This window comes from Zeus faber (genome assembly GCF_960531495.2).
Source record: "Zeus faber genome assembly, chromosome: 18".
Lineage (NCBI taxonomy): Eukaryota > Metazoa > Chordata > Actinopteri > Zeiformes > Zeidae > Zeus > Zeus faber.
In genome coordinates, this window is record NC_137210.1 from 15174467 (window position 1) to 15197834 (window position 23368).

Below are 23368 nucleotides of genomic sequence, written 5' to 3' on the forward strand. Positions count from 1 at the left end.
TTGTACTCCTGCAAGCCAAGCAAAAAAAAAAAAAAAAAAACCAATTTTTAAAAACATCCAAAATGTAAACTACAGAAGACGTAGCGACCACACGTGGAGAATCGGACGTCTGAGAAATCACCAGAAGTCATCGTCCGGGGCCTCGTGTGAATATGCTGCGATGCTGCAGAGACAGAAAGGACGTGAACAACAACCTACACACACATGCACGCACACGTGCACGCTCTGCTCGCCGGTCCCCAAGTCTGAATTCGGAGTTCATTCTCGAAACAATGGGGTATTTTTTTTATTTTCTTGCGTCCCCGGTGCGTGAACATTTTGTGCTGTCCGTGATGATGAAAAGGTTGGGCAGCGCTGCTCTAAAGTGATGTGAGAGTTTTTCCGACTGAGGTGGCATTGCAGGAAAAAAATCAATCAGACCCGTCTCCGATTAAGGACCGAATATGAAAGTCGCCCGATTCTGAATTGAAAACATCAGATTCCACACCATTTGTGCTGTTCACACTGTCGTGAAAAGTAACAGATGTGAGTCACAAAAATGGGATTTGGGACACTTTACGTGAACGTAGCTTCAGTCATTGGTGGCCTGAAATGTGTTTCTTTTATTATTACCTCCTCTTTGACTACACACACTGTTTTATTGGAGAATTTATCACTGGAGCCTCTACAGAAGATGAGTCTAATCACCATCATTATTCACGTTTTTATGATGGTAGGGGTGTCGAGACTCTGCCAAGCATCTAACATTTACTTTTGTTTATGGAACAGTTTTGGGTGGACAACCACATTAACATTCAACACTGACTTCAAAACAGGGTTCGTATAATGACACTTTATTAACACTGTAAACTAATACTTTTAAGCTGCTCTCCCTGCACAGAGCACTGTGGAACAGTGAGAGGGAGGGAAATGGAAGGTGCTCTTTAAAACCAAACTATAAAGGGAATCAATGTATTTATATATATATATATATATAATACAAATAATAATAATAATAAATGAATTAATACATAAAAAAAAAAAATGCTAATAAAATATCATAAAAAAATACAAATTTGATTATCAATAAGCCACAAATGAGCAATTATTAAAAAATAACAATTAATTATTTGTATGAGATCTACAGATCTGGAATTAGACGGAACATTTTGGAACTTGAAGGGATGAAAAATGAAAAAGGAAACGCTCATGAGAAGTTAAGTGAATTGAGGATCGACTGGGGACAAAAAGTTGACCCAGGTTTTGTGCACGACCTATAAACTTGCTCATGATTCCATACAGCGTCCATTTTCCGTCTACTCTCTCCTCCATGTGTGAGTTATTTCTACCTGTCGTCGGGCTCCTCGGACACGCTGGGGGCCTCACTGGGGGCCTCACTGGGGGCCTCACTGGGGGCCGCGGGGCTGCAGGGGTCTGGCTCTTCTCTTCCGGGACTCTGATGAAACACAGGGTAATAAAACACGCTGCTCTGCGCCCCCTCTGGGAAACTTTATTGACGCGGGCTCACCTGCGCACGCTGCGTCTCTCGCGCCTCCAGAACCATCTTCATGTATTTGTTCAGAGGGTTTTCTGCCGCCGTGATCGCCTCCACCCGTTTCTCTTCTTCCTTCCCTCCTTTCTCCACCTCTTCCTCCATCCCCTCCTTCTCGCTTCCTTCCTTTTGCGGCATCTGGGCGCGCGCACACACACACACACACACACACACACACACACACACACACACACACACACACACACACACACACACACACACACACACACACACACACACACACACACACACACACACACACACACACACACACTTTAGTCTGACCTCCACCCTACGAGGTGGACAAAGAAGATGGGGCGAGGAAGGGGCGAGAGACACCGACCGTCACCATCTCTCTCTCCAGTCTCTCCAGCTCTTCTCGCTCTCGGTCCTGGGCTTCCTCGAGCTCTCTCTGCCGTCGCTCCTGTCTCTCCCTCCGCTCCTTCTCCCACCGCTGCTTCTCCTCCCGATCTTCTTTCTTCTTTTCCTCACCGACATCTCCACGTTCGGCAGAGTCGCCCAGAGCTTGCAGGACAAAGATGAAGGGAAGCTCCGATCAAACATGTCAAATTCATCTCCATCTCGATTGTTGTTTAAGCCGTGGGTTCTCAACCTTTTCCACATCAAGGACCCTCAATTTGATAATATTTGTCTCAATATGAAAAGATTTTCATTGTTGGACATCATTTAGTCCAAACTTCAATACGTGTCCATATTATAGTTCCAGAGAAACAGTGAGACTAGGATTACAGTCATTATTCTACATTCTCCAATCGTCCCAACGTCCACAACATTAAAACCACTGAGCGTTGAAGTGAATAACATTGATCATCTTGGAAGCTGGAATAATGGACAAGCGTAAGGATCTGAGCGACTTTGACAAGGGTCAAATCGACTGGGTCAGAGCATCTCCAAAACGGCAGGTCTTGTGGGGTGTTCCCGGTATGCAGTGGTTAGTATCTACCAAAAGTGGTCCAAGGAAGGACAACTGGTGAACCGGTGACAGGGTCACGGTCTCATTGATGCAGGTGGGGAGTGAAGTCTGACCCGTCTGGTCCGATCCCACAGAAGAGCTACTGTAGTACAAACTGATGAAAAAGTTAATGCTGCTATGATAGAAAGGTGTCAGAACACACAGTGCATCACAGCTTGCTGCGTAGGGGGTTGTGTGGCTGCAGAGCGCTCAGAGTGTCCATGCTGACCCCTGTCTCCCACCGAAAGCTCCTACAATGGGCATGTGAGCATCAGAACTGGACGATGGAGCGATGGAAGAAGGTGGCCTGGTCTGATGAATCATGTTTTCTTCTATATTGTGGATAGCCGGGTGCGTATGGATTGTTTACTTGGGGAACAGACGGCACCAGGATGCGTTATGGGAAGAAGGCAGTGTGATGCTCTGGACAATGTTCCGCTGGGAAACGGTGGGTCCTGTCAAACATGTGGATGTTACTGTGACACGTCCCACCTACCTAAACATTGCTGCAGACCAAGTACACCACTGCAAAAAATATTCAGGAATGGTTTGAGGAATATGACAAAGGGTTCAGGGTGTTGACTTGGCCTCTAAATCCCCCAGATCTCAATCCAATCGAGAATATGTGGGATGTGCTGGAACAACAAGCCTGATCCATGTTGGTCTTGGGGAGTCCATGCCTCGATGGGTCAGAGCTGTTTTGGCGGCATGAGGGGGAGCTACACAATGTTAGGCAGGTGGTTTTAATGTTGTGGCTGGTCAGTGTAAATGATAACGGTGAAGTTGAAATATTAATCATATCGCTGGGGACTCCCTGGAACCTCTTGAAGGACCCCTGTGGGATCCATATTGAGAAGCTAAGCTATGGGTTCCCAGGCCCCTAGGGGTCCTCCAAGGAATTGCAGGGTGTCCGCAGCCAAATAACTTTTTTTTTTTTTTTGTATTCATACTCAACCCACTAATGATCATTTTTGAGATTTGCACTTTTTATCAAGTTTTTTGAACAAGTTTGGGAGGCCGTGGTATAAGCAGCAGAGCGTATACTCTGGGATGTTTTGCGACCTTAGTGGTGTGAGGGGGCGGGAGGACCATTTCCACGGTGGAGAGCAAAGACAAGAGGAACGAACTTTGGCCGCGGTGATGGAAGAGCGCTAACTCACCCCCCTGCTCCCGCTGGATGATCTGGGCATCTGGGAGGTCCCGGGGAGCCGGCGGAGGGGGGACCGAGGGGCCGTCGGGGGCCTCCCGAGCGAGAGGGACGGCCGTGTCCAGGAGCAGCTCTGGAATGCTGCTGGGCTCTGGACGGGAGACGCGCAGCACAAAGAGAGCTTTCATGCTGCTCCATAATGCAGCTGAGCCGGCCAACCAGCACAGAATACATAATCAGCTGCCCTTCATCTCCGCCATTGTGCGAGGCCGCTGAAAGGACACTTTGGAGGCTAGTCACACACTAATTAAAATGCAGCCGCTCTAAGATCCAAAAAGCTCACTCGCGGACTTCCTGCATCCTGGTTCCGTGATTCTACACCGGAGAAATTAATTCTGGAAAAATGTATTGACAATGAAAAGAAAATACGTACCCAAAAGGTTTTTTGACTTCTCACGAAACAAAAAAAAACAACCTGAAACTGATGATTCAGATCACAAATGGAAAACGATTTGACATTTGCTCACACTAACTGTACAGTGTGTTCACAGTATGAGAGATGTGTGAAAGGACTTTATTTCATGTTTTCGTACGACCTAATGATGCTGTTGCATCCAATACTATTGTTGAGGAAGCAGCGCATCTCAGGCTTGTGATACACACTGTACATCTTGCATCTTGTACTGCACAAAAAACTGTTTTATTAAGCAGCATAGAAAAAAAACACCCTTTACTAAAATCTCTTGACATAATGGTTTAATCTTTGTAGATTATGAATGCATATAGCGCTCATCCACCTCAAACTACATTTACGAAGACACAGGCTGTGTGACCAGGGAAACCTGTTGCTGCAGAGTGATGGGAATGCGGTTTGAGTTGCAGCACCAAGTGTCACAGCTAGGGGCGCCGGAGCAAAGAAAACAACAGGAAACTTAACAGAGCCTCCCAAACCCTCAACGTGACAGCTGAATTTAAGGTCTGTTTTCGTTTTGTTTCTCCCTGACTCTACATGCGTTTCGGGAATAAAAGATCCCAAAAACGAGCCGTTTAATTTGAATAATAGGGTCACACCGCTGGTGACGGGGCTGCAGCATGAAGCCAAGCCAGGTTCTCTGTGCCCCTGGTTTTTGTGGGCGTGACGGCTCAAAATCGACTGGTTGTTATGGGCACTGAAAACATTTCAAACCTCTCTCCCTTTACATATTTAATAAACATTGTATAGATTCATGGTGCTGTGTGTACTCTTTTTATTTTTATTTAAATGGTGTAGCTCTTTACTTAGCAAAATAAATTACCCCTTGAAAAAACTACGAAACTAGTCTTGTTCCTTATAATAAAGAATTGTCTGTGTTGGAGAAACATAAAATGACGTTGTCACACACACACACACGATCAGCCACCCATCGTGATGAGCCGATATCCGTGTGATCGGTATAAAGGCCAATTAGAAGAGCATAGAGAGAATTAGAATTAGAAGATGAAGCAAAAGACATGAGACAATTTCTCTTCACGGTTATGCATGGCAGTGTTTCCCAATTTAAATTAAAGTAGAGCTGCATGGAGCCTCTCTCTCTCTCTCTCTCTTTTTAACGTGTAGGACTCTCTGTTATTGAACAAAGTGTGTTTGTTGTATTGTCTGCAACTGTGAACTAGAGAAAATCTCTCTCTCTCTCTCTCTCTCTCTCTCTCTCTCTCTCTCTCTCTCTCTCTCTCTCTCTCTCTCTCTCTCTCTCTCTCTCTCTCTCTCTCTCTCTCTCTCTCTCTCTCTCTCTCTCTCTCTCTCTCTCTCTCTCTCTCTCTCTCTCTCTCTCTCTCTCTCTCTCTCTCTCTCTCTCTCTCTCTGCCAGAGCTTAGATTGGGCCCAAAAAAAACAAGCCCCACCCAATCCAAGCCCGTGCAAGTTCTGTCTGAGCTCGGCACAGGCCTTTTCCATTGGCTGCATTTATAGGCCCTGCCGAGCCCGAGCCTGGTTTAAAACCAAAATGTTCTTAGTAGGTTGGCTGTTTATAAGTAAACTAATTCCAAGTCGTTTGAATGACAAAAACCTTTCCAGAGTTACGTGTGTGTTCTTCAACCCTTCCTTTCACAAAAGACGCGGGTGTGGGAGAGGATCCACTGCACTGTCTGGACAGCGGTGTAGACAGATTTTCATTCTGTTTGGTTCATTTTTTTATTTTTCGTTTGATTCCTACTAGTAGGAAACTTTTTTTTTTTTTTTTAAACACAAGTGAGCATAATGGAGTGAACAAAACAAAATAAATGGTGAATCCCATGCCGCGTCACTCACGTCTCGCCGTCTCTTTCCGTTGCTATGGAACTTCATTTAGTAGTTACTGGAGGTTTTTGTGTAAATACTTTATTTGTAAATAATAAATCTTGCCCTTCTGGAACAGGGAGAACAGGGGAATTTCCCAACCAGAGCGTGCGAATGACTAAATACTTCCACTTACACAAAGGACGTCAGTTGAGTAGGCCGTCCTTGAATTAGTGGGGGGGGGGGGGCAATACCACAAGATTTGTTTTTGATCCGATACCAAGTAATACCAGGGCAGAATCACTGTTATCAACGACCACCATAGCTGTTAAGTTGCCATGCGTGACGCAGCGCGAGTGATGGGAATTCCGCCTCTTTTTAGGGAGTCAGATCATTCTGCTCAGCAAAAGGAGCCGGCTCGTTCGGCTCCTCATTTACTACCACTTCTGTGTTTCATACTGTGGTGTGGGGATGGTGTGGTTTGGGCAGCCACATCTGACCAGGATCTAGATAATTGGGGACCCAGGATCAGAGTGGCTGCGTATCTGTTGCTCGTTGGTTGGTTTAACGAACAGCAGGTAAAACCCCCATCCCCACACACACTCAGGAGAGGAGCCCGTGTCATGACACATCTGCTCCTGGGTTTATTCCAACTGGCCCACTCTCTACAATCTCCAAGAGACATCTCCTGTGTGTCTGTGCAGGAGGTCCCTGAACACGCCACTTTGCGTGGTAGGCGAAAAGTGCCACAAACAGTAAACCTTATCATTTGCAGAACACCATATTTGTATATTATGCTTGGTATAAAAAATGTAAAACAACATTATTACATTTTTCATCATACTGATGGTTTAAGAAGAACTATCCTAGTTGTATGACAAAAATAAAACACTACTAATGAAATAGTATGGTTAATAGATAATTACACAACTCTAAACTGACATATACATTTCAATTTAATTTGTATGGGGCGGGCACCAAGAAAGCGCAAGTGAGGAAATATATATGTATAATAAAAAAAAACAGTTTAACTTATTTTGGAGAGGGAAACTGAACCCTTTTTTGGTATCGATCCTATTGACGCTAGAATCGATCCTTAAAATGACACGTAGCATCGATACTTTTGGTATCGATCCACCCACCCCCACCTTCAGTGTGGCCCAGGACATTTACACTGCTAAAAGAATGTGGCCATATGTGACCCAGAATGTGGTCTGAGCGATTGAATCTCAAACTGCATTGGGCGCGTTTACACCTGGCATTAGCGCTGTCTACTTGTCAGCATCACCAAAGACGCATGTTAATGCCCGTTGTAAACGGGGTCTAAATCTAAAGCTTTGCCCCTCATGCTTAAGAGAAAGAGTGGAATATGTTGCACATGTTGCCTGACAAAAAATAAATAGGTGTAAATTTGTGATACTTTCTCATCTCTCAATATTAAAACTTAATATACAAGGTTGTTAAGAACAGTTAAATAAATAGACCTTGTGATCGGTATCGGCTTCCAGCTGATTGATTCCAGCAATCGGTGATCGGCCCCAAAAAGCATGATCGGAGCACCCTAATAAATAACTATGACACCACCTATAGTATTTATTGTAAATTGTATTTGGGATATGCATGACACCTCATCTGCAGGAAAAAGGTGCAGTAGCACTTAAAGTTGTATTAATAGGATCTGGAAATAATATTTGAGAGAAAAAGAAAAGACCCAGCTAATGCAGCGGTTTGCCTACCTGGCGGAGTCTCCGAGAGGTCTTCCAGGTTTATCTTCTCGGGCTGCGGGGATGACTCGGAGCTGGAGAACACCGGCTGGGGGCTGAAAGTAAACACAAAGGGGTCAGAGGTCACCATGGTCCCACCCGGGGCGCTGTCCTGCGGTATGGTGGTGCTCAGGACGGTACCTGCGTTGGTCCCGCGCCGTGCTCTGGAGCTGGGGGCTGCGAGGCGAGCTGAGGTCAGGGGGGAACTCACAGGAGGACGCCGCCTCGCTGCGGGGGGCCGGGGAGAGACGTCCGTAAGGGTGTGAGGCGGCCTCTAGAGAAGGAGAAGGAGAAGGAGACAGAGTCCAGCATCACACATATCTGGTAGATCTCACATAAAACAACATCTTTGAATTGCAATGGTTCTCAGTGGGAATTCAGCTGCATACCAGATTTAACAGTTAACTGCTCATATACACTATGGGATACATGGATACATGGTTGACTAAATGAGTGTCAACAATAAGTTTAGTTATAAAAAGGAGCATTTGTCAAGCCATGAATGAAGGAGATATGGATGAATAACTTGAACAGTGGTTTCCCTTACTCCTACTCACTAACTTCAGTAGGACAATTAGTCAGAAGAACCTTCTACTGAAATAATCTACTCCCACATTTCCGGCTGGATTGTGACGTGCACTCATTTATCCATGTATCCCATAGTATTTTACTGTTAAATCTAGTCAGTGCAGCTGAATTTCAAAGAGACATTGAAATTGAGAGGATGTGTTATGGTCTCAGAGAACATGGGGTCACCTATTGAAAGTCTGGTGATGTAGATGAGTCAGAGACTTCAGAAAGTCACGTCATACAAAAAAGATATCCAATGAAATAATAAAAAGTAGCGCCAGAGTTGAACATAATAGGGATCTGTCCAAATGCTTTAAGTTACCTGAAAAAAGGGCACTATGCATGAAAAGAGTTAGTATTTCAAGATTATGAAACCAATATTCATGTAAATACTCTCAAATCAAGCTGACAATCTGTATTTAAAACTCATTAATCAAAACATTTCGCGTAAAGAACCAAAACAACAGAAAAGGTGTCACATTCCTCATTGTCAGCACTGCATCACTTTCGAAATGTTACGAGAGAATGAAATGGCCTCTGCCATACCTTGCGCTGTTTGGAGGGGGGGTGGGGACGAGGACAGGCCAGGCTCAGGGCCTCCGTGCCTCTTGACCATGGTCTCAGCGAATGAAAGGTCTCCTACTGGGCTCGGGGACCGGCACTGGCTCTGGCCCGCTGAGGTCAAGATCGGCTGGGAAGCGGAGGAGTTGTTTCTGGCGCGGCGGGGGGATGAAGGGGGAGTTTGGGTGCCGTGGGGGGGTGAGAGGGGAGTTTGGGTGTGGTGGGGGAATGAAGGGGGAGCTTGCGTGTGGTGGGGGAGTGAAGGGGGAGTTTGCGTGTGGTGGGGGAGTGAAGGGGGAGTTTGGGTGCAGTAGGGGGCTAAGGGGGGAGTTCTGGTGCGGTGGGGGGGTGAGGGGGGAAGTCTGGTGTGGCGCATTGCATGTTGCGGCTGAGTAGAGGGCTGCATTCGAGAGATCTTGTGTTTGTGGGGCGATCGAGGGGGAGAGTGGTGAGTGACGCTTCCCCTCTGGGGGGGGTTGGGGTGAAGGGGGGGGCGTGCAGGTTTCAGGGAGATCGGCCTTGTGGCGAGTGTGTGCGAGACGGGGAGGCGTGCTGCCCTCTGCTGGTAGCTCCTGTACGCCTCGTCCACGGTTTCCGTCTCCTTCTCCAGCTCCCGGAATCGGGCCTTTGCGCCGGCTACAAAGTCGGTGTCGGAGTCGGGAGAGCTGCTCCGAGTCCAGCAGGTCGCTCGGACGCCGCCACCTGCGTCACACGAGGCACGATGACCCGCCTGACCCAGCAGCAGAGCCCTTTCCACATCGATGGCGGGGGGAACCATCTCCAAGATGGAGCGCTCGATTACAGAGGGTTTAGGGTTACGAAGCACTTCATTTTCAAGAGCTGCCACCGTGACGTGGTTCACATGGCACAGAAGAAAATGTGGGCAGAGGGGAAAAAGTGAAAATGGGAAAAGAAAGAATGTCAATGATCAACCACCACCAAAAGGAAAGAAAAAAAGAGGATTTATCGACTAAAGATGACCTAGGCTATAACCTGTTCATTTATGAAGGTTAGACATGCAGTGCTACTTGGAGCCAGGTAGTGACTATATGACACTGATTATAAAGGATGACTACACGTGTCATGCATGATGCTGTAGAGCAGTGGTTCCTAACCTTTTCTCCTCAGAGGCCCCCCTAAACGAAAAATGGATTCAGTGACCCCCTATTTATCATGTATTCGTTAGTAGTCGCTGGTCAATTTTCTCTGAATTAGTTCTATGTTCGTGGCAGAGAGAGCATGGCTTTTAGGACATACAATAAATTATGACATACAGTTACAATATTTATTTGAACTGACACAAATTTTGTTGAGTTTGTTTGAGTTGGTAAATTTTACTTTTACCAAATCCTGTCAGAGGTACGGCAAACACATCTTTCTTATCAACAAAAGCGTTTTAGGGTAAATACACAGTCCAGTTAGTTTAATAGTGTCACGATAGGGGATTCAACAGACCGTTCCAGGTCAGCGTCACTCATCTTGGTTGTTTATAAAAATGCCTCGGTGTCTCTCCTCTGCATCCCATCATATCAAGCCCACCCCATATTAGATAATCGGTTGTGATTGGCCCCGCCCTGGCAAGGTTGGGTGGAAATCTGTTTGAATGGGAGGGCGGCCAGACGTATTCTGCAGAGCAAATGCTTGCAGATTTGTCTCGTTCCCATGCTAGGTTCTAGCACCTCAGGTTGGGAATCATCACTGTAGAGCACCTGGCTGGTTTTGAGGCGACTGGACAGAACATGCGGAGCTTGTCGGGGGTTTACCGAGTTGGGTTTGGTGAAGCTGCACCTTCACCTGCTCAGCGTGGGTGGTCATCCACTGTATCTGCTGCTCACTGTCTGTCAGCTGGGCCTTGAGCAGGGTACAGCGCTCAACCTGTCGGAATAGAGGACATTCCCAAAACATGGAACCACGGTGGCCTTTCGCAAGCACTTAACTTGGTCCAATGGGGAAGAAATAACGCAAAAAAGCAATCCAAGCTGCGGTTAGACAATTCACGGCATTGTTTCCCACACTCAGAGACTGACCTCACTGTGGAGCTGGGCCAGCAGCACCTGCCTCTGGTTATCAAACTCCTCCCTCTCCAGCTTTTGGGCGCTCTGCAGTCGCTGCAGCTCAGCCTGCAGGGCCGCTTGCTCCTGGGACGGTTTGCCCAAATCTGAGAGGGACATTGTCAAAGTTATCACAGGACCTTGAGAAGAACAGTGTATGCCCTGACTTTCAACGTTCCTGCCATCTCATGCTATTTTTTTCCCCACAAGGATTCACAACCCACGAATGAGAATTAAAAGGCAAAATGAATGTGAGGCATTTTCTGATACGATGTAGCTGTTGTCCTCGGCTGTGGATGGATTTGGCAGACTTGGCTGACACTGATCTATTGTATTCAGAGCCGAGCATGCGGTGCAGTGCGGTCAATTAAGCCTCCTGTGAGTGACAGATAGGATAGAGCAGCCCACTGATACTTTTAACTGATATGTATCCTCTCAAAAAATATTGTCCCCCAGAGATCAACCCAATTCCCTCACTTCACATTGTTTTTTTCCCTGTCAAAAAGCCTTTAGCAAAACTCTAAACACAGCACAGCAGCCCCACGTTGACATGCACAAACAAATCGGAAAAGACCGAAGGCGTCACACCAGCGCTGAGCGATATTGAATAATTAAATGATCACCTATCACTAATATCTTTTGACCAGTAGCTCAGTGGATATTATATTGACTAGGTAGAGAAATTGACAGAACAGTCATTACATTAGTTTACTGTAAAGCCACGCACACGCGCCCGCACACACACACACACACACACACACACCTGCGCGAAGGAGGCGGTTCTCCTCCTGTTCCTCCTCCAGCTGTTGCTTCAGCCAACGCAGCTGCCCCTGCTGCTCCACCTTCTCTCGCTTCAGACTGCTGTAGTCGCTCACAGCCTCGAGTCTCTGGTTCAGAAGAGAAACCTGCTGCTGGGAGGAGTCCAGCTCCACCTGGGGACAACATTTTATTTACATATCTTATGTACTGAAGTTAAAATTTGCATCACGTCTTTAAATAAACATGCAAGTTAGAAAGAAAAACAGATGGATTGAATCAATGTGAGGACAAGACGGTAGTACTGTTAGTAATGTAGGTAAACAGATAGTAATTCTGTTTACCTGCAGCCTACGCAACTCTGAACAGGCTTTGACATGTTCCTCCATTTTCGCATCGAGTGCAGCCCACTCTTTTTGGATGCGAGCAGTTTCCACTGTAGAAAAAAAATAAAAATTAAACAATATCAGGGTTGATAAAGTGCAGTTCATTTTCAAACTAAAATACGGTACATTTGAAAATACGCACCTTTGTTACTACTCTCGTTTTCTTTCAGCTTCTCGGTCCTCTCGAAAAACTCCTCCTTCAACTCAATCACATACCTAAGGACGACAGCTCAACATCAAACTTTAATACATCGGAGCCATTTATCCTGCTATAAATTACACCAAAACATTATTGCGTGTGCCAAAGTTAGACATGGTATCGAACTACAAAAATGTCTATGGTCAACACCACACATTCAACCTCAGAGAAACAAACTATTAACAGCCATCAGTTGTAGAATCTGCTAAGAAATTAAATACATAGAAATTGTTCAATAATAGTGACATCTTCTGGCCAACATGCAATAATTAAAGATATTTTAAAAGGACCACAGCGGCATAACATTTAGTTTTAGCCTTTTTATTACTCAGTATTTTGTATTTGTTCCCTCCATGTTGAAGCAATGGCTGTTCCACCTTTTCAAATGTAATCAACTCATCTGGTACAATGGGTCTACTTGAGCTTTTGATTTAGGAGATATATTTTTATATGACGGCGTGAACATGCATGACAAGTGCCGGACAGATACCTGGACAGTTCATTTTGCAGCTTCTGTTCATAGGTGTCCTCGCTGGTTTTCAGCGCCAACTCCCTCCTCCTGAGAAGGTCCTCGGTCATCTTCACCTTCTCCTCGTGAATTTGACATGTCCTGTCGCCATTATTCAGTTTGTGAGCAACATTGACTCCGAAACGACTGTTGTAATTGGACAAAATTGGCAAATGGTTCATCAGAGTGTTCTTACTTTTCAAAGGCGTCCATCCTAATCTTCAGCTCATTTTCTCTGTTTCGCACGTTTTCAATTTCTTTCAAAACTGTTTGTCGCTGCATGTAAACACTCTTTTCTTCAATCTAAGAGTGATCAAAATGTATTATATAATATTAATAGAGATATGGAATACCAAAAGCAATAACATGCTTTGAGCAATGCAAAAATGTGGTTTTAGCCATGTCTTGGCTTATCTTTTTACAGTACAGTATTTTAAGGGCAAAAAAAAACAAAACAACATGATTTAAGATTCGTCCCTTTACCTCTTGCTGTTTTTGTAACCGATCAATTGCATTTTTCTCCCTGTTGATTAATGCATTAGTCTTTAGCTCGTACATATTTTCCAGGTCTTTTCTCAGCATCTCAAACTCTTTGGTGGATCTTTCTTTTTCTTCCATTTTCACCTTGGCAATTTCCACATCTTTAAAGTGTTGCATCTACCAAATAAAAAGAAGCAAATGTGCAAATCAATTGAATGACAATTTTAAACCCTATACATCGGAGCCATTTACTCTGCTATAAATTACACAAAACATGCATGCATTTCAGCCCAGACGATCTGTTCAGCTAAACACAAACATGCCAGATCTAAAAGGAATCAGAAAAAATAAATATCTAAATAGGTTTTGAATTCGTCCAACACGTCAATGGGAAAAAAAATTAACCAAAACATTCCAGAAAAGTACATTTGTATTGCTGTCCAAACACTACAACATCTTTAGCTTTTTATAGCCAAGACTAGAGTTTCTAGGCTAGGTCTAGAGAGATCCGTTTTAGTTACTACTGTAGGACAGTAGAGAACTCAATCTTGGGTTAAATTATAATTACTATAATTAATAATAATAATAATAAATCATAATAAAAATAAATAATAATGCATCTGAGAGTACTTTTGTATGCGCATGCACCGCAGGGAAGGTGTGCGTACCATTGTGTTCATCTCCGCTTGCATCTGCGCTTCAAGTTCTTTCCTATATGCAGCGAGCTTATTTTCGTACGACATCCACTTGTCGCCGCTAAAATTAAGGCTTTCATATTCCTGGTCGATCATCTTCATCTTATCAACTGTGAAGAAAAGCAAAGAAAAGAATAAAGCTCTATGTGTTGCATAGGGAATCGTTTTTCACATTTCGAGTTTTGGATCCAACGCGTGGATTGTGATGTGTTTTTATCCGTACCAAGAGATTCTCTACAACTTGCTATGGAGGTGGTCTGAGTGTTAGCATCACAACGCTGTTTGTCGGTGTAACCGTCTGATAGTTGTGTTAAAAGACTCATCAGGAAACCTGTGAAGATAAATCACTCATCTTCAGTATCATATTGAATTTGGAGGAATAAGGCATAGTTAATAAGAGGAGAGCGCTGGGCTTACCTGTTTCACCTTCATGTTCTTCTGAAGTCTGTGAAAACAATAACAACGGAAGGGAAGTCAGATGTTTTCAAAAAGAAATATCTGTACACGCAATACAAAAACTTATAAGTGATATCACTCATTACCAAGGATCTGTAAAGCGCTGAATGAGAACTGATTTTCATTAACCGGAGAAGGTCTCCCGTTGTCAAATTCTGCTTGAGATTAATGAGAAGAAAACAAACATGAGGAGATCTGCCCCAAAAGCAGGAGCTGAAAAGTGGCTTAATGCTGGACCAGTCTCACCTTGTCCTTACACAGGCCACACTCAGGGTAAAACACAGACAGGGTGTACTCGAACCCAGACGTCCGTAGATAATCAGCCACTATGGTGTTGGAAGCCGTGACCAGTAACCCACTGGACTTCGCCGGAAGTGGCCTGAGAGCCGTCTCAGCTCCGCCCAGAGGCACACGCTTCAGCTCCTGGATCAGCTGATTCCGCAGCTGTGTCTGTGGGAAGTAACCACACCACCATGTCAAGGGCCGACTGAGTGCCGAACACAGCAAAAAAAAAATAATCAACTGTCTGTCAGAATGAGAGTGAGAATCAAAATGACTTTCTTCCACCATGTGCATTCACAGAAGGAATTTGTCACGGTGATTATTGGTGGGTATCTACAGTCTGTCTGAGGGATTTAAGATGAAAACAATAATAAAAAATAAAAAATATATAATAGAAAAAAAAAGCAAAAGAATAAATAAAAAAAGTGCACAAATGGCCGAAAAAAGCGAAACAATTACGCCTCAAATATATCAAATATAGCTACGGCAGGATAGGTATGGGTATGGGTGCAAATGATAAATAATTCCATGTATTCACTATGTTGTTACAGTTTGTACAGTGCTATTACACGTATAATATTATCGCACAGGTATTGATTGGTATATCGTGAGTGAGGGAGGAGGAGGAGGAGGAGGGGGAATGAAAGCGTCTTACTTTGAGTGTGTCCAGCACTCCTCTGCTTTTGAAGGTTTGGTAGAGCTTCTTCCTCAGCTCGTCTGAAGATAAAACCTCCTCCCGGGCTGCAGCCATGGCGGAGGCTGTCTCTGACAGGGGCTTCGGACAGTTGCTAGGTAGCAACTAGCAGAGCAACGCGTCACCAACACATATCTCAGTATATTATTATTGTTATTGTTATTATTATTATTATTATTATTGTTTCTACCTGCTTGCAGCTTGCTGGCCGCTGTGACGCTCACGGTCTCAATCAACGGAGCGTGTTGAAGTTTGTGTCGATTGGCGTACCGTGACGTCACGTAGCCGCCGGAAGTGGTTTCAGGTTTGAACGCTTCAGTGCTGTCCCACTGGCAAGACCTATCAGCCTTTATGAGGACATAAATAATTTACATATATATATATTTATTTATTTTTTAAGGTTCGTTTTAGTTTTATCTTGAGCCTGGTAAGTAACAGGCGTCTTCGTTAATGCGAGTCCAATCTGGGTTTAAACCGACCAGACGGACGTTTATGCTGCATTCCATTGGAAGTCTGAAATCAGTAATTCCGCCTTATATTAGTACTTCTGGTCGGGAAAACATAGAGGCTGCGCAACATATCGGTATTGAATCGGCAAGCTTGTACATTCTACAAATATCTACAAAAACAGACCAGCTTAGATCGACATTAGATATGATTTCAAGTAAAAACACGAAATTCTGAATTAAATGGCTGTTCTCTTGCACTCTTCCTAATGAGGAGGGGGTTTTTCTGAGTTCCGATTTCATTGGAACGCCTCATTGTTTTCAGACTGGCGCAGATTTATGACGTTTTATTCGTCTTTTTTCTTTAATATTCTCGAAAATGAGTAATTCTGAATTATTAATTGAATCGAGTAGAAGGCTTTCCAATTACTATATTTTTATTTCATACAACTTCAAAATGTATAGTCAAGATTAAACAAATTCAAGGGGCTAATCACTGCCTATGACGTCGTTCGTGTGCGACGGTATCAGCGTTTGACAGGTAAACAAATATTACAGAGGCAGCTGTTTGTGACTCTCAGTTAAGGATCACCTCGCTGCATCTTGAACGTAATGTGTTGTTTTCTGTTATATATTTATGATATAGAAACAAAGAAATAATCATAATCGACAGGGTCTGCTAATCGGCGCGCTACTGCTTCCGTGCCTGCTGTCGTCATTTTTTAAGCTGAGTGAAGCTAGCGGTTCATTTTACTTACTGACTTGTTTGCTTTATTTCAGGTCAGATAGAAATATGTCTGGGAGTTTTTATTTTGTGATGGTTGGTCATCATGACAATCCTGTTTTTGAAATGGAGTTCCTGCCGCCTGGGAAGGCCGAATCAAAGGTAATATGGAGTTTTCACTGGACATGTATCCTCTCAATGTGCATCTCAGTGCATATTGATACACATTCAGGTATCTCCATTCAAAAGAATGGTATAGTAGCAACAAGAGAACGTTACCATACAATGGTGGTTCAAAATGTTGGACATGGTCCTGTACAGTATCTTCTCTCATTTAGTCTTGTTGGGGGTCCTATTGTTTTTGTTTATGAAAAACTGAAGTCAGTGGTGTGTGAATGTCATGGATCCGTCGCACTCACAGACAAGATGAATACAATGTAAATCTGGGGCAGTCCTAACATGCCGTCATCCAAGTTTGATCCAGATAGGCCCATTATTGTGGAATAATTTAGTAAAATACAATTTTTTTTTATCCTCGCCGCATGCGCAAATGACGGAGTCAGAACTTCATGGATGTTATGAATCCGACGAACTATGATATGTATTCGGGACCATTCCAAAATGGCGTCGTTCGAGTTTCATTCAGATCGGCTGTTCAGTATCGTGGAAGAAGTTTGTACTCAACAATCGCAACCTCACCAAGATGACGCAACGCACAGATGTATCAGATGTATGCTACAACGGAGAAAGATCACATGATGGCATGTGAAGTCCTATTTCGATTCAAAGATTTGTACATTTTAGTTTATTTATTCATAGGTTTATAAAAAAACATCTAAAGAAGCTAAAGAATCATGTTCCCCAAAATGGATGAATAATCGTGATACATAATCGTGATCACAAAATGAAGTTAGATATGCACGATTATCATTTTGGCCATAATGGCGCAGCCCTACTTCAGAGGGATCACCGCCGTAAGTTGCGCCATAGGAAACCAACCCACAGCCGCAAACATCGCCCCATCATAGAATTTCACTTTGACCAGTCTGGAATGAATGAACTTCTGCAGTCACAAAACACAATTGAGAGGCAAAGCAGACTCGTCCGTTTAAATTCTAACAAAGGGCCGACTGCCCTGGACCCCGTGTATCGCTGCCGGCAGCTATATTTCTGTTTGTATCCTAACAGGACGACCACCGGCACCTGAACCAGTTCATCGCACACGCAGCCCTTGATCTTGTGGATGAAAACATGTGGCTGTCCAACAACATGTACTTGAAAACTGTGGACAAATTCAATGAGTGGTTTGTTTCTGCTTTTGTAACTGCGGGACATATCCTTTTTCACTTATATCTATGTTCTGGGTTATGAACTCAGAGCATTTATTACTTTCAGAAAACACATTCATAGGACATTAATGAGTCATCTTGAACCGGCATACAATTATAAATGAGTTGTATTTGACAATATAGTACTTGGTCTAAAATGACGTAGTTTTGAATATTATGTATACATTTTGCCTAGTGTGCAAAATGTTTGAAGTCACAAAATATATCAAATAATGTTTCAGTCAGGCTTCTGACACAATTGTGACAAGCACAAGATCATAGCAAACAAACACAAGTCTGTTTGCTCTAATGGTGTCGAAAAGTCGCAATTTTCTCAGTGTTTAACTTTGCTAATGAATTCAATTGTCAATCATGTATTCAAGGAAACGCCCACAGGAGATTAGTAGTTCATATTTGGATACCTTCTAGAACCTTGAGCTATAAAATAACACGCTGTACGCCTGTAAAAAAAAAAACTATGTATTAGACACAGGAGCAACATTTAATTCCTAAAGGGTTGTCGATAACTTTTCTAGGAGTTGACAGAAAGGATACCACAATGTACTTATTTTAATGCCAGTTGCTTGGTTATGTGAATTTGGTTTTACAGTAATCGTTTAAGTTTGCCGTTGTGCAGTCTCAGCAAGCGTGTAAATAATGAAGCCTTTTTCAATTGTAGTCATTGATTTCCTTAACTGTTTATTGCACATATGAGATTGATCATGTTGCACGATGTCCGACAAGAAGATGGGATAAAAAACTTCTTCAATGATGTTTATGATCTATACATAAAGGTAAGTGGGCGGAATGCTTTTAAAACCCCTTCATTTGCTGGACGTCGTCATCTCTCGTCTTAATGAATGTTTTTTCTGTTTCCAGTTTGCAATGAACCCATTTTATGAAATCAATGCTCCCATCCGGTCCACGGCGTTTGAAAGAAAAGTCCAGTTTCTTGGCAAGAAACATCTTATCAGTTGATAACATGTCGTTTGAAATTTGACATGTTTGTATATACATTGTTTGTGCAATGTCTCTTACATACGTTTGATATCTGCAAGTATATTGTCTTGATTTTTCTTGTTACTGTGTGAGGGGGAACATGTAGAATGTAATGATTAAGAGACTGGGCTATATGATTTTTCTGTCTGAATTACTTTTATATAATTTAGCATTTTTATCTGTAATTCTTGAATAACTAACAATTGTCACCGCATAAAAATACCCTGGACACATTTGTGCATTTGCATAATAAAAGTCATCCAAACTCCATGGAATTCTTATTGACATGTGTTACGCTAAGCCTCAATCAATTTTATCTTTGTCTGCTAGGATAAAAACATTTTGTACAGGTCGATGAGTGTATTATGAAAAACATGTGGGAGGGAGGAAATGTTTCACCAGATAATGTTTATTCCTTTGATTTAGCATTTTTGCAGTCTTTACAACATTGGATTTATTTGAAACATGGATGAGACAAGGTCTAAATTATAGATTCACTATTGCAAATCAGTATAAACAATGGATGTGTAGAGAAAAAAAGAACCTAAAGTATTTAGTATCAAACCATTGACAGTGCTTCAAACATAAAAAATAGTTTTAAAGTAGATAAAACAACAAATGACAAAAAAAGAAAAATCAATCTCCCAAGTAAAGTTCTAAATTATCGTTGATTTAAAAATTCATGAGGTTAAACTAGAATACAGGTTGTAAAACAGTCCAGATAATCAAATACTTTTAAGTAAGTGTGTTAATTTTAATGCTCATCATCTGATAGGGATTTTATCCCTGCGTGCTCCCAGCTCACAGTAATCCATTTTATAGGAATAAAATAAGACACACACAAGGCCAAAAGGTGCAATAGTTGTGAAAAAAACATACCTCTTAATCTGTTACACAAAGTAGTAACTCTACTTTAGGAAAATCCCCCAAAAGGTAAAGACTATAAATTATTCTCAGACAATTGTATTATAAATATGAATACATTATAATATAGTCATAACATAATCTGGTCACCTTTGAGAAGTTTACAAATCTGGTGACTATCACTTTGAGGTTGCACACCTTTCATGTCATAAAATGTATTAAATTAATTAATTCACAATTCATGAAAGAAATGACTTGGCAAACATGTGGCAGCAACTTCTGTTTTTGTAAATTACTGGACCCCTGCGCCTGCCTGTCACATAATGCCATTCTTCCTGGTACTTTATGTCACGCTGTCAAAACTGACAGGCGGGGTGACTAATATGTATACTGTACTTTGTTGATACGAAGTAGGAGTGAATTTTCTTTCTTTTACCGAAGTGAGAACAAGTTAAACGCGCGCAATACCCAGTACCCCCTCAGCAAAAACAAATAAAGGCAGTAGCATACTTAACTTACACGAGATGTTAATTTAGCATTTTAGAATCATCACACAAGCATATAGCGACAGGGTTTGTGGTAAACCCTGAGTGTTATGAGCAGCAGGTGTTCGTGGAACGTGGTTTTCTGTGGAGGTTTACTGTGTCCGTTGGGATGAGATGGTCAGTTCGCTCCTCCATTGCCAACACCCTCCGCACGGCCTCCTCGAAGGCCACCGCCACGTTGGTGGAATCCTTGGCGCTGGTCTCGTAGTACGGGTAGTTCCCGTTCTCCCTGCACCACTGCCGAGCGTCCTCCGCCGACACCTGCCTCTCCGTTACATCCAGCTTGTTCCCCAGGACCACGAACGGGAACTTTTCCGGCTCCTTGACGTCGGCGTAGTAAATGAACTCCTTCTTCCAGTTGCCCAGATTAAGAAAACTCTGGCTATCGTCCACGCTAAACGTGAGCAGGCAGCAGTCGGAGCCACGGTAGAAGGGAGTCCTCAGGCTGCGAAAGCGCTCCTGGCCGGCCGTGTCCCAGATCTGCAGCGTGACGCTGTGGCCGTCCACCTCCAGGTCCTTGTTGAGGAACTCCACGCCGATGGTGTGGAAGAGGTGCGTGTCGAACTTGTTGGTGACGTAGCGGTTCATCAGGGAGCTCTTCCCCACGCCGCCGTCGCCGAGGAGGATTACTTTGAGCAGGGATGTCTTCGTTGCCATGGCTGTCAACTTCCGCCTCACAACCACTCTGGTGAAATGCCTGAGGAGATTGAACAAAAAGTACACATTATTTCCCTCATCTATTATTGCAATACAACAGCGTGAGATTGGGATGACGCACTGCCGACCATTACCGAGCAAGGTTGATATGAGCATTACTCTACGTGCGGTCAGCAAAAGGACTCATAGATAAACTTTACCACTATTTCATTTACAAGATATTAGCGCCGATAAATAAATCGAAATTGGGGGTCCTTGGGGTTCATGAAGCTCCTCTTGGGCTGGTGACACCTGTGAGGGCGGTGTTTCCTCCGCGAACCAGGTTCCGATCAGCTCTCTGCGTCCGCATCTCGTTGTCTGTCGGCGCCGCTACTGTTCGACGCAGATATTATGGGACTCACGGGGGGGGGAGGTTGGATTGGACTCGCCTCCTCTTCCTCTTCTGGTCCAAAGCCTAAACGTGTAGCAAGTGCTGCTCGGTCACATGCGCCTCTCTGCCATGTTCCTTCGGGCCGATCCTACGGTAAACACAAGGCGCAGATGAACAGCTGGAACCGAGTTAGCCGCCACTGCTAGTCCCGCCGGGGCGGCTAGCGCGAGGCCTCCGCGCCTGGAAACGGAGCGACCAAAGCCGACCGATTTAAAAATAATAATAATAATAATAATAATAATAATAATAAAATAAAAATTCCACCGAAACCCAGGCGCACGCCGACTATTTATTGAGAAACGGTGTCGTTTGGACGCGCTTAAGCGGAACAAGACGAGCAACGCATCCAGGCTCCTCAGCGCTCCCTCAGCCGGCGGCCCCCAAGTCGGACTCATATTTCCTACCCTGGGTGCCTCGGTTGCGGTGTGGCGCAGGAAAGGGAATCCCAAATAGCAGCCGTGTCGGGGTCGCCGGCCGCGGGGCTCCGGAGGTCTGGGGCGGAGAGGACTGGCTAGCGGCTAACCAGCTCAGCTAGTCGAGCTCCTCGCCGTCATGTGATCTGGAACGACGCACCCGCAGTGTTGAGCGGGGCGGCGGCGGCGGCGGCGGCGGCGGGGGGGGGGGGGGACGTTCCAGGACGTGATGGGCGCTGCAACAGAGTTCCATTTGAAAACGCCACCTCGCATTTTTTTTTTAAATATATATAAATATATTTTTATTTGTATTAAATCAATCAATAAATAAACGGGTTGATTTCGGAAAAATGCGACTCTCCCTCTTTCTAAGATGTTGTTGTTGTTGTTGTTGTTTTACTGATGGAGAATGCTGCGTTCCGCTGAGGCTGGCACTCGGGTAAAAGCCGTTCTCCCAACACGGAGAAGTGTCGAGGAACGACCGTTTAACTCAGAAGTCGCGGAAATTCTTCGCGTCGCTCCGGGTTTTGGCGAAACACCAGACTCGGACAAGGGTGAACAACGTTCCCTCTACACGTGGGTTTTACGCGAAAACCGAAAACACGTCCGACTTCGCTCTAAACTATTCTGTAGGGATTTTATGTATCTGGTTTTTTTTTTTACGCTGTGTCAAGACATGTATGGGAGCTTGACGAGTTGGTTGTCAAACAAACACAGCGGGGGGTCCATGTTTTCCGGGACAGAAGCGCAGAAGTGGGGACCGCCGAATCGGGGTGAGCGATTTACGAATTCCCCGCAGCGCAACGTTCGTTTGCGCCGTAATTCCAGATCGACTTAGAACGCATCGCCGTAGAGGCAGTGTGTATAGCAGCCACTAGAGGGCGACATTAAGCCGATTCATCAATGACCTCCTGTCCTGCGGAAACACGAAACAGTAATGTTTGTCGTTTAAAGTGGTAATCCCTAAGATTATCTTGTTAAAAATATATATTTGATATAAGTCAAATATTTTGTATTTATAAACATCACATTTTAATATTACATGTTGCATGGTGGCACACTGCTTGCCCTGCTGCCTCACAGCAAGAAGGTCCTGGGTTCGATTCCCTCCCGGGGCGCCGTTGGCACCGCGCTCGGGTGGGTTGTCTGCCGATTAGCGGCCTTTCTGTGTGGGGCCGTGTTCTCCCCGAGGCCGTATGATATCAACCTTGTTTTAAGAAAACGTGTTTTATTCGCAATACCGTGGCGAAGTAATAGACTACCCACAATCCTAAAGTGCAACAGCGTCGCCTCTGATTGGTGGAGCTCGCTGTTGCCATGGAAATGTTTTCCGCACCCGCGATGATGTTTTTACGTCGTTTTGAGACATTTTTTTTACGACATTTTTATGTCGCTGCCGGCGAACAAGGACTCTACCGTCGTTTACGTTGCGTTTACCACAGAGCAACCATGACTTCAACGCTATTATTAACAATAAAAACACTATAATAATGACAGACATTCAATTGAAAAAAACAAGCGTGCTAAACTATCGTTATGTTGGAAGTTGTTGGAAATGGTTTATGGGGTGAGTAGTTCCTTCGCTCTTAAAATAATTCTGTACCGTCTTGTGCCTTTGCCTTTTTTCAGTTTTCCAATTTTTTATCGCTCCGAATG

At 44.0% G+C, this 23368-nt stretch overlaps 3 protein-coding genes across 6 annotated transcripts; 1 reads left to right on the forward strand and 2 right to left on the reverse strand.

The window, feature by feature from the left end:
* Positions 1-16: 16 nt before the first annotated feature.
* Positions 17-15363, reverse strand: ofd1 (OFD1 centriole and centriolar satellite protein; the record flags this gene model as incomplete). The annotated part of the gene is made up of 22 exons (XM_080018846.1): positions 17-163; positions 1329-1435; positions 1508-1669; positions 1875-2056; positions 3665-3802; positions 7642-7724; positions 7810-7942; positions 8785-9639; positions 10563-10674; positions 10827-10957; positions 11614-11782; positions 11951-12042; positions 12135-12208; positions 12682-12801; positions 12896-13002; positions 13183-13356; positions 13848-13984; positions 14098-14205; positions 14292-14319; positions 14417-14485; positions 14577-14780; positions 15268-15363. The coding sequence occupies 22 exons, from the start codon at positions 15361-15363 to the stop codon at positions 118-120; spliced, it is 3327 nt and encodes a 1108-aa protein (XP_079874972.1). The 3' UTR covers positions 17-117.
* A 917-nt stretch (positions 15364-16280) lies between these two features.
* On the forward strand, positions 16281-19053 carry trappc2 (trafficking protein particle complex subunit 2). 4 transcript variants are annotated; one of them, XM_080019666.1, is made up of 5 exons: positions 16281-16293; positions 16533-16638; positions 17665-17807; positions 18511-18598; positions 18684-19053. In XM_080019666.1, the coding sequence occupies exons 2-5, from the start codon at positions 16546-16548 to the stop codon at positions 18780-18782; spliced, it is 423 nt and encodes a 140-aa protein (XP_079875792.1). In that variant the 5' UTR covers positions 16281-16293; positions 16533-16545; the 3' UTR covers positions 18783-19053. The 4 variants fall into 4 exon arrangements, with proteins under 4 accessions (XP_079875792.1, XP_079875791.1, XP_079875793.1 ...); XM_080019665.1 differs by having other exon boundaries at positions 16292-16361; XM_080019667.1 differs by lacking the exon at positions 16281-16293 and adding an exon at positions 16305-16332.
* Positions 19054-19194: 141 nt separating this feature from the next.
* Positions 19195-21841, reverse strand: rab9a (RAB9A, member RAS oncogene family). Its single transcript, XM_080018776.1, has 3 exons — positions 21704-21841; positions 21271-21387; positions 19195-20909 (listed from the first exon to the last, which is right to left on the reverse strand). The coding sequence occupies exon 3, from the start codon at positions 20867-20869 to the stop codon at positions 20261-20263; it is 609 nt and encodes a 202-aa protein (XP_079874902.1). The 5' UTR covers positions 20870-20909; positions 21271-21387; positions 21704-21841; the 3' UTR covers positions 19195-20260.
* Between the last annotated feature and the right edge of the window lie 1527 nt (positions 21842-23368).